At 46.5% G+C, this 10,730-nt stretch overlaps 1 protein-coding gene across 1 annotated transcript in view; it reads left to right on the top strand.

Moving 5' to 3' along the window:
• The window catches only part of osbpl3a (oxysterol binding protein-like 3a), a 21,539-nt gene extending 12,758 nt beyond the window's left edge, over positions 1-8,781 (top strand). Inside the window, exons 10-22 of the mRNA XM_084455724.1 lie at positions 54-216; positions 350-471; positions 611-742; positions 897-990; positions 1,372-1,631; positions 2,186-2,323; positions 2,548-2,611; positions 2,757-2,835; positions 3,211-3,355; positions 3,930-4,074; positions 4,296-4,422; positions 5,431-5,553; positions 5,989-8,781. Of these exons, the coding sequence (XP_084311850.1) occupies positions 54-216; positions 350-471; positions 611-742; positions 897-990; positions 1,372-1,631; positions 2,186-2,323; positions 2,548-2,611; positions 2,757-2,835; positions 3,211-3,355; positions 3,930-4,074; positions 4,296-4,422; positions 5,431-5,553; positions 5,989-6,085 (1,689 nt within the window). The 3' untranslated portion in view covers positions 6,086-8,781. The remainder of the gene's footprint in view (positions 1-53; positions 217-349; positions 472-610; positions 743-896; positions 991-1,371; positions 1,632-2,185; positions 2,324-2,547; positions 2,612-2,756; positions 2,836-3,210; positions 3,356-3,929; positions 4,075-4,295; positions 4,423-5,430; positions 5,554-5,988) is intronic.
• The last annotated feature ends 1,949 nt before the right edge of the window (positions 8,782-10,730 follow it).

Here is a 10,730-nt window from a genome sequence, read left to right as displayed (position 1 = left end):
TGTTCTTCGGTGAAGCAACATTCCCCCTTCTCTCTCTCCCCTCTGTCCCACAGGTGCCCGCCTCTCCATCGGCGCCAGGTTCTCCTCACCTCCACGCCTCTGAGCCCAACCTCTCCTCCAGCGAGCCCAGCGGCCAGGAGGCTTACCTGGAGACCCCGGACTCGCCTACAGACGCAAGCCGCCTCCAGGAGGACTTCTGCAGGCTGGCCAACAACAGTGAGTCCCTGTGCCTCGGCCAAGGCCCTGCCATGGATGACAGCCCATCACGCTCACGCTCACCTCTCTCTCTCGCTCTCGCTCTCGCTCTCTCTCTCTCTCTCTCTCTCTCTCTCTCTCTCTCTCTCTGTAGTCCACAGCACCCTGAGGTCGGCCTACTCTTCCCTGTCAGCAGAGAGAGACAGACTGAAACACACTGTTGCCATGCAGGTTCCTCCCCCTGCACAGGTCCTTGGACTGAAGAATACCTATGCCGTAAGAGTGTGTGTGTGTGTGTGTGTGTGTGTGTGTGTGTGTGTGTGTGTATAAAATGAGATTATAGCTCATGGTGAGTAAGTAAGACCATAGCGAGAGCATCAACCTCCTCCTCCTACTCCCTTTTCCCCCCAATCAGGACTCCCCGGACGGCTTCCGCCCCCTCGTCCACCAGGCGTCCAATGACAGTAAAGCGTCCATCCCTGACTCTCTGTCGGAGTTCTTCGACGCCCAGGAGTTCCTGCTCTCCTCCAGCTCCTCCGAGAACGAGGCGAGACACTCCCCTCTTCCCGTCCCCCGAACCAATCAGCTCTTGGACACGTCCGGAGCACCGAGAACAGTGGCCAGAATCGATCTGTGATGTTAAATAGGAAGGAGGTTTGCATCGCTGTGTTTTCTAACCACATTCCATACGGACCCTGCAGGTGTCAGATGACGACTCGTACATCAGCGACGTCAGCGACAGCGTTTCCATGGATACCTTGAGCAACGAGGGAGGCAGCGAGAGACACAACTCGGGTACCGTCACGCACACACGCACACACAGAACTCAACAAAGGTGATCCGCAGATGCTGTACGGTTATGTACTATGTACATGTACGGTTTGCTTTGTTTCTTTGTAATTATTTACTTAAGTTTATTTATTTGAGATATTCTGTTTGTTGTCAAATTCATGATTATTATTTGTTATTTGTCTCATCTAAATGTTGACATTTAAATAAACTTTTCATTCATTCACTCATTCATTCATTCATTCATTCACTCATTCATTCACTCATTCACTCATTCATTCACTCATTCACTCATTCATTCATTCATTCATAGCCTGTGGATATGTTAGCGAGGAAAGGAAGTGTATCCATCTGCTTCCGTCTACTCACACCCTCCTCGTGTCCCAGGTTCAGGGGGCGGCGGCCTGGCGCTCCCGGCCCGCCGGCGTGCGGCCCTGCCCTCCCCCAGCCCTGGCGGCGGTGGCGGCGGCGGCGGAGTGAGCCTGTGGAACATCCTCCGGAACAACATCGGCAAGGACCTGTCCAAGGTGGCCATGCCGGTCCAGCTCAACGAGCCCCTCAACACCCTGCAGAGGCTCTGTGAGGAGCTGGAGTACAGCGAGCTGCTGGACACAGCCAGCCGCACAGCTGACCCCTACCAACGCATGGTGAGGGATAGACAGGCGTGCGCACGCACACACACACACACACGCGCGCACACAATCACAAGTACACACACGCACACACACACAGACCTGTATCAATGCATGGTGAGAGATAGACAGGCGTGCACACACACACACACACAAGTACACACCCACGCGCGCACACAATCACAAGTACACACACACACACGCGCGCACACAATCACAAGTACACACATGCACACACACACACAGACCTGTATCAATGCATGGTGAGAGATAGACAGGCGTGCGCACACACACACACACACACACAATCACAAGTACACACACGCGCATGCACACACACACAGACTGTATCAATGCATGGTGAGAGATAGACAGGCGTGCGCACACACACACGCACAATCACAAGTACACACGCACGCACACACACGGACCTGTATCAATGCATGGTGAGAATGGACACCCATAAACACACGTGTACACACCTACATGCACGCAAACACACACCCTCACACACACACACCCTTACACACACATACATGCACATCCTCACTCTCTGGTCTCCTATGCAGGTGTATGTGGCCACGTTTGCTGTGTCTGCATACGCTTCCAGCTTCTACCGGGCAGGAAGCAAGCCTTTCAACCCAGTCCTGGGGGAGACCTACGAGTGTGAGAGGCCAGACAAGGGCTTCCGGTTCATAGCAGAGCAGGTAGAGGGGTGGAGACGCCTTCCAAACACGTTTTAAACTGTCACAACCACGTCAGAGGAGGACGACCGCTCTGCGTCATGGCGTAGCATGAACACACCGTGCTAACGTTGTCACTCTTTTATTTCCCTGTCTAAATCCCCCTCTAACCGTTCTCGACTGCGTCTCGTTCTCTCTCTCTCTCTCTCTCTCTCTCTCTCTCTCTCTCTCTCTCTCTCGTCTCTCAGGTGAGCCATCACCCACCTGTGTCTGCATGTCACTGTGATTCTAAGAACTTCACCTTCTGGCAAGGTGAGCCTGACCTCCGCCATGTTGATGTTAAGCAGCAGTCACACTAATCTCGGCCCGCTTCCATTTCCTGTCCTCTGTGCGTGCGTGTGTGTGTGTGTGTGTGTTTTCTCTGCCTCAATTTGTCTGTGTTGCCTTTGTCTCTCAGATGTCCGATGGAAAAATAAATTCTGGGGGAAATCTATGGAGATTGTCCCCATAGGGACTACCCACGTGACTTTGCCTGCGTGAGTTCCTTTACTGTTGTTGGTGTGTGTGTATTTGTGGTGTGCTGTGTGTGTGTATTTGTGGTGTGCTGTGTGTGTGTATTTGTGGTGTGCTCTGTGTGTGTGTATTTGTGGCGTGATGTGTATTTCTATGTGCAAGTAGATAAGGCAGACGTGTGTGTGTGTGTATTTGTGGTGTAGTGTGTGTGTGTATTTGTGGTGTAGTGTGTGTGTGTATTTGTGGTGTGATGTGTATTTGTGTGTGCAGGTAGATAAGGCAGATGTGTATAAGGCAGCTGTGTGTGTGTGTGTGTGTGTGTGTGTGTGTGTGTGTGTGTGTGTGTGTGTGTGTGAGTGTGTGTGTGTGTGCGCATGTGTGTGCGTGTGTGTCCTCAGATATGGGGATCATTATGAGTGGAACAAGGTGACGTCCTGTATCCATAACATCCTGAGTGGCCAGCGCTGGGCTGAGCACTACGGAGAGATGTCCATCAAGAACGTGGACAGGGACACCTGCCAGTGCAAAGTCACCTTCGTCAAGGTAAGAATACAAGGTGTTCACAAGTCCACATCCATACAGGCCCAGGAATGCCTCTCAGCCGCACCCAAAGGGTTACATCACCATCTACTGGTAAAAAGAAGAATTGCTTTAAGTGAAAGCCCACTTGGGAATGACTGGAATTACAATAAAAGCTACTAAATAATGAATTAGTCCTACTGTACTGGTTGACGTGATATTAGTGGTAGCCGGGGCGCCTGTGGCTCAGGAGGTAGAGCGGGTCGTCCAATGATCGTAGAGTCGCTGGTTTATATCCCGCCTCCTCCTGTACACATGTCGAAGTGTCCTTGGGCAAGACACTGAACCCCAGATTGCTCCAAATGAGCAGGCTAGCACCTTGCATGGCAGCTGCCGCCATTGGTGTGTGAATGTGTGTGTGAATGGGTGAATGAGAGGCCATTGTAAAGCGCTTTGTTTAAAAGCGCTATATAAGTGCAGTTCATTTACCATTTACCATGGTAGATTGAATGAAGTGGATCTAATTTTCTTCATTCAGATTCACATCACGTTATATAAAGATTTGGTTGGTTTATTGACTTGTTTGCTCAATTTGCAGGCGAGGTCTTGGAACTGGACGGTGAACGAGATAGAAGGTGTGGTCACGGACAGAGAGGGGCGTGTCGTCCACTCCATATTTGGGAAATGGAATGAGGGTGTGTACCAAGGAGACCCGCCCTCTGCCACCTGCATCTGGAGAGCAAGTGAGTCATGGGTCCCTCAATCTGTCAGTCTACACCACAGAGCTATAAAGAAACAGTAACATTAATACAACACTATGAGGATTCGGCCATATTTGATAACGCTGCACGTATCTGTTTCTGTGTTTTCCTTCCTTGTGTGTGTGTGCGTGTGCATGCGTGCGTGTGTGCGTGTGTGTGTGTGTGTGTGGGGGCGTGTATGTGTGTGTGTGGGGGCGGTCTAGATCCTATGCCAGTGGCGCAAGAGCAGTACTACGGCTTCACCCAGTTTGCGGTGGAGCTGAATGAGCTGGATCCTGCCCTGAAGCCCCTGCTGCCCCTCACGGACACGCGCTTCCGCCTGGACCAGAGGTACTGAGGGACACCACTTCTGCACCTCAAAATGTCCCTCTAGATTTGAAGGTCTAGTCTGTGACAAAAATATCCCTGGGACCAACGCATTTTTGATCAGATTTATTGGAAGCTTGCAGGTAGTCTAACCCCAGGAGAGTTGAGGATCAAAATACAAAAATACATTGAGACGATTTATGTGTGAGCTCATGCATTGCCTTATCTCCATGAATAAGCGGCACATTCACATAATTCTGGGCGTAACTCTGCCATTCTGCTCATTAAACATATCTGCTGCACTCCGCTCCCACCTCGCCTTCGGGACTTTAAGCAACAACGGTTTTCAGGACTGCTACGGTGGCCGGACATAGATCTGCTATGACGCTGTCGCCGTAGCGGTCAAAATCGTTAAGCAAACAGCCGACCGGTCCCTACGGCGAAGCGTCTCCAAGACGTTGTAGCCGCTACGCGAAACAGGGGTTTTGCCGTCGTAGAATCAGCTGCTACGGCAGGCAGGTTTATCTATCGAGCACTGATCCATTTCCGGTCACCGTAGCGGCCCGTCGTAGCGGTCGTTGCTTAAGGTCCCTAATGTCTCCTGTCTGCTACGTCTTCCCTAACCCTTTTCTATTGCTTGGTCCTATCCGTTCTGTATGTTCTGTGATCTGTCACTGCTTGCACCTGCACACACACACACGCACACACACACGCACACACACACACACACGCATACATGCAACTCTTAACAGTTATTTTAACTGCTTCTTAGGCCCATGGGCCTCTATCAGTTATATACATCAAGAATACAATTGTTAGAAATACACTTGCAGCCCCCATCTCCTTCAGTAAGTAACACACATTCACTTCCTCTCGGTGAATCTCTTTCTAATCCTCTCTCTTATCTCGCCCCCCCACCTTAATTCATCCTCCGCCCCCCCCACCTTAATTCATCCTCCGCCCCCCCCACCTTAATTCATCCTCCGCCCCCCCCCACCTTAATTCATCCTCCGCCCCTCGTCCGTTTGTCAGGCTGCTAGAGGAGGGGGATGTGGACGGGGCGGAGGAGCAGAAACAGAGGATAGAACAGCTCCAGAGAGAGAGGAGGAAGATAGTACAGGACAACAACATGGTGCACCAACCACGCTTCTTCAAGTAAGTCACTCACTTCTGCGTGTGTGTGTGTGTGTGTTTGTGAGTGTCTGTCTGTGTGCTTGAGCGGTTGTTTTTGTGGACGCGTGTGCGTAGAAGGCGAGAGTTTGCACGTGAGAGCGGGTGTCACGCGCCAGCGTCAGGTGCGTAACAAGCAATTAGCGTCACATGATCAGCGTGTGTGACTAAAAAAAACAACCTCCCAAAGCCTACAGTAAAGTACAGCGCATTTCTCGTGCTTGTTCCATAGGTTTTACCGTAGTGTCAGGATAATGTATATAGAACAGCCCAACATTATTCCTCATCAACCAGCATTTGACAGGGACAGTGACACTATAAACACCAGGCCACTGATATCTATTAAAATATACAATATAGGAATAAAAGCTAATGGGATTGTCCCTAACTCCGATTGTTGTTTTGTTGTCATTTTGACAGGAAGTCAAAGGATGACACGTGGGTGAGTGCCAACGTCTACTGGGAGCAGCGCAAGGACCCAGGCTTCTCCGGAATAGACTTCCCTGTGTTATGGTGACCTCCAGCCTCTAACCTCCTGGTCTGAGGTCAGCTTACCCAGCCCCGCCCCACCCTCAACCTCATCATAGAGGAGGGAATCATAAAATTGAGAAGTGAGATCAGCGCATGCATGGACATCTACTACTCACTCTGACCCAATGACCAATGGCTGCCCTGTGTCAGGGTGACCCAGGCCTAATATGGACCTCCTACTTCCTGTTTCAGGGTTGGGCAGAGCCTTTTAAGCTCAAGCCCGGACTTTCAAGGGTTTTTCATATCTGTCGTAATGTATATTTGACTTGACTCGTCTTTCTCCATTTTCCTTTCAATGTTCTTCTTGGCGTTATATACATGTGTATGTCATGATTCTCCTCCATACTTTCTCTCTGTGTAACATATTGTGACCGAGCTGAATTGGTTAATCCCTCCTCAGTATGAATACTGCTAGCTTTTGGGTGGCGTAGCTGGCTAACGCGGTGTTTTATTTTTTTTATATTTAAAAAAATAGAATAATAATTATACATACAATACAGACAAGACAAGACACACAAACTAAAGGGGGGGTAGGGTGCAGATCAAACACTTCTACATTCAATCATATAGTCTGTTTTCCAGATATGTCCGTATATAAATCCAAGGTCCGTCATCTCCATGGTCATATTCAGAGAGGGCTGAAGCTGCTTGTTCCATTGTCAATGGGTCCTTTAAGTCTCTCAACCAGTTGTCAATACAAAAACACATTGGTTTTTGTATCTTCCAGTTCAACATAATTGTTCGCTTGACTGACAGACATGCAAGTGCACTAACGCGTTGCGTGAGTGTTGACTGTATACCATCCACCCCTATGCCCAAAAGACAGACTTTTGGACATAAAGGTATTTTAACATCCAGAATGGAAGACGGTCTCAAAAAGATCTTGTTCCAAAAGCTCTTCACTGGGGGGCAGTGCCACGACACGTGGATGACGTTCACCACATCTTTACTAACAAATATATTTACAATACTGTTATTTTGCGCATTTGACCTAACAGCCACCACGTCTTGACCCGACGTCAGTTACCGAGATAGATAGGCTACTGTAGGCCTAGATATAGGTGTTCGTAATAATTAAAGTACATCCAGATGGAGAAAACATGTGTTTGAGAACAAGGTAATAATAACAATTAAACGTTATTTGTATAGCACCTTTCATACAGATAAATTCAGCTCAAAGTGCTTTACAACAGAGCATTTAAATTAAAGAATGTGAAACTTAATGATGCTTCATTCGTAGACTATAGGAGAAAAACACCGAGCCCAGCCTGCTAAATCTACTCAAAGACGCCACCTGGCGGTGGTGCATCACTAAAACGAAATAACACCCGTCTGAAATCCCACGAGATTTCCAACGGGATTTCCCTGCCAAATACAGCGAAGGTGAAATGCTGCAGCATGTAACATTTCTAACTTCCCACATCTGTACCTCCCCACATCCATGCCAACACAAATCTGAAATAGCCTGATCCATTTTCTTTATTTTACATGGTGTAATATAGGCTCTATGCACTACCTTTAATTGTATGATTTTGTATCCTACGCATTTGGATGAGGTTGTTGTATTTTTGAATACTGTCTCCCATTGTGATGTCATGATGTCATGGATACAGCCAAGTCCTTCTCCCACTGCTGTTTAATGGAAGCTAGATTATCTGATAGGTTAAGAGAGAGTAACCTATATACCATGGAAACTGGCTTTCTACCTAAGGCCATCCTTCTTAATCTGTCATCCATGTCCTTGTTAATCACCAAGTCCCTAGTTTTAGTAGAAAGTTACCTTAAAACAGATCTTAACTAAGTATGTCAAAAAATCTGAATCTTTAAGATAATATAAATCGTTCAACTCATTAAAGGATATCATCTCCCTATCCTTCACAATCTGACCAGTTGATGTATACTTTTACCCTGCCATACAATGTTTGTCAGCGTTCTGCCACTAGAAATTAACACAGGGTTAGACCCTCTGTTAATTGGAGATCCCTTTAAAGGCAAGCCGTTTCTGTAGGGATTTGACTATCTCACATGAAAATTGAATTAAAGATTTATCCATTGTAGAGTTAAGCCTAGGGTCAAACCATAATGATACCAAAGATAAAGTTTTAGTATGTTCAGATAGAATCTTCTCCTCTATCCATTTCCATCTGCCGACTTCAGTCTTACATATATATTGCCCCATGACAAAGGGAATCTAGCATTATAAGAAAGATAAAACGGTGTTTGAGAGGTGGTCACGTGCGTTGACAAGTCAGAGGACCTGAGACGGAGCCCAGCGTGGGCAAGTGAGGGTGGAAGTGATGCTGACGAGCGACGCAGTGACACCTGCTACAATATGTTCTGATGCAATCCAGACACTTAAGTGCCTTGTTATGGAGTACTGTACTCATAATATCTGTTGCTGCAGATATGCAAACACAATGTTATTTCTAAGTGCCTGGGCGTACTTTTATGATGTGATATATTTTCTAGTATTTTTATACTCTGTACTGTGCTGTACTATATTCTATCCATTCACGATCCAGAATGTCTTAACCCTGAACACAGTGGGACTTCCTGAGGCTGTGTTCTAAGCCAGTATGCTGCCTTGTCATAGTCGGCCTTTACTGTCATAATGGACATTACTGAGCAATATAGCAATAATACTGTATGCATGTGTACAGATAGACAATAAACAGTCAAACTATTGAATCTGATTTACCGGTATGTATGTTAAATCTTATTGTGTATACTTGAGCAGGTGGATGTTGGCTTTAGTGTACATTGTGTGTGTGTGTGTGTGTGTGTGTGTGTGTGAGCTTTCATTAGAGAAAAAGAGACAAATACACAGAAATCTCTACGGCAGGGCTTCTCAACCTTTTGTAAATTAAGGCCCACTTTTGATTGTTAAAAAAAATTGAGGACCACCTTCCCAAATACATGAGAAAAAAACATAACATGACTGAAGTTTGCATCCGAGGGAACTGAACACATTTGTCTCTCAAAACCAAGAGAAATTATGCTTTTTAATTAGATGTTTTTTATTTCTATGTGAATTCTTGGGTACATTTAGATATAAAAATAACTATAATAACTAAAATAAATAAGTAAATTACTTAACTTTATTGTATTTTTTTTCTAACCATTTGGCAGTAGGCCACCGTGGCCCACTGGCTGAGAAGGGCCCACTGGCCCTTCATGAGGGCAACAGATTCAGTATCAGGGACTTTGTTAACCTTTTGGAAGAAATATTTTTCTAGAATGTTTGAGTGTTTATGGGCGCGTTTTAAATACGGATGTGTTATTCTGTTCATGATGTAACCACATGTAAGAATCAATACAAGCCTACTCTTGTTTCAGTATATGTAACACACAAACACACGCACACACCCCTCATATGATAGTAATTAGAGTTTGGGGGCGTGGCAGAGTAGGGCCAAGTCCCCTCGAGGAGCCAGTCGCTCTCATAGTGCCAGCCCACAATGTGAGTGGCACCGCTCTGCACCAATCGATCTCATAGAAGAACAGAAAACAGCCTATCATGTTGATTCTTCGACGGTACATCATAAGTAGATTTTCCAAGTTAAAATATATACAGCATGCTCTGATTACAATAAATTACATTCCATGGTGTTTTCTGGGGCAGCCGGGACAAACGTGCCTGTAGGCTATTACACAGCTTTTTCTAACGTGTTGGGGCACATTCCTATGTTAGAGTGTCTGTATTACACAGCTGTTTCTAACGTGTGCGGGCACATTCTTACGTGAGAGTGATGCTGCCTTGGGCTCTGATCAGCTGGACGCCTGGAAACACCGATGACATTCCAAAGTAACGGTGCACTTGATTCCTGCGTTTGGACCCAAATTAATCAGGTAGGTAGCGGGGGCATGAATTGCCTTGCAGTTGTTTTTTGATTGATTTTTATTTTTATTTTTATTTTATCGTAGTGTAGTAGCCAATATTTTATTATGTAATTAAATTCATTCACAAACTTACAAGCGCATTATTTCCAAAGAGAATGCAACGTTTTGGAGAGATTGGTGTTTAGGTTTTAGACCGAAAGAAGGATGGAGCACAGCTGTTTATTTCTACCCCCAGGGGCATCCCGGTCACTCATTCTGTCTGAAGGCATATTTGGAATTCTACTGCGCATAACTCAGTTTGTAGATCTTAACTTGCTGACCTCCCGTCTCAGCATGCACGGGCTAGCAGCAAACCGGTTAGATCACAACGAACGGGCTACGGGAAATCTCCAGAATGTTGCTTCATAATCTCAGGCCAGGGAACCTCCCCTTTAGAAATATAATAGCCTAAGGTTACCGTTTGTTATTCAGATTTGATTAGGGGTTGGAGTCAGTTCGTCAAGTGTGTCTCTATATTGACGTGGTCGTGTTTGAGAGTGTTCATCATCTGTTTTGGCTTAAGACCCAGATAGGTATGTAGGGGGTTTTAGATCTGTATCTGTTCCCAACAGTTAGCCACACACGCCTTCACAGTAAAGTGTGTGGTGGGATTAAGTGGAGGACATGGCGATGTTGGACTGGAAAGTTATGACTGATACACTTCTATACTTTTTTCATCTTTCACCACTCGCCCTCTCTTCTCTCTCCCCCATCCCATGTCTTCCTCCCTGTTTCTTTCTACAGTTGTACAC

This window comes from Borostomias antarcticus, assembly GCF_949987555.1.
Source record: "Borostomias antarcticus genome assembly, chromosome: 21".
Lineage (NCBI taxonomy): Eukaryota > Metazoa > Chordata > Actinopteri > Stomiiformes > Stomiidae > Borostomias > Borostomias antarcticus.
The sequence above is the reverse complement of the archived record's forward strand: the minus strand, read 5'-3'. Positions and strand labels throughout refer to the sequence as shown.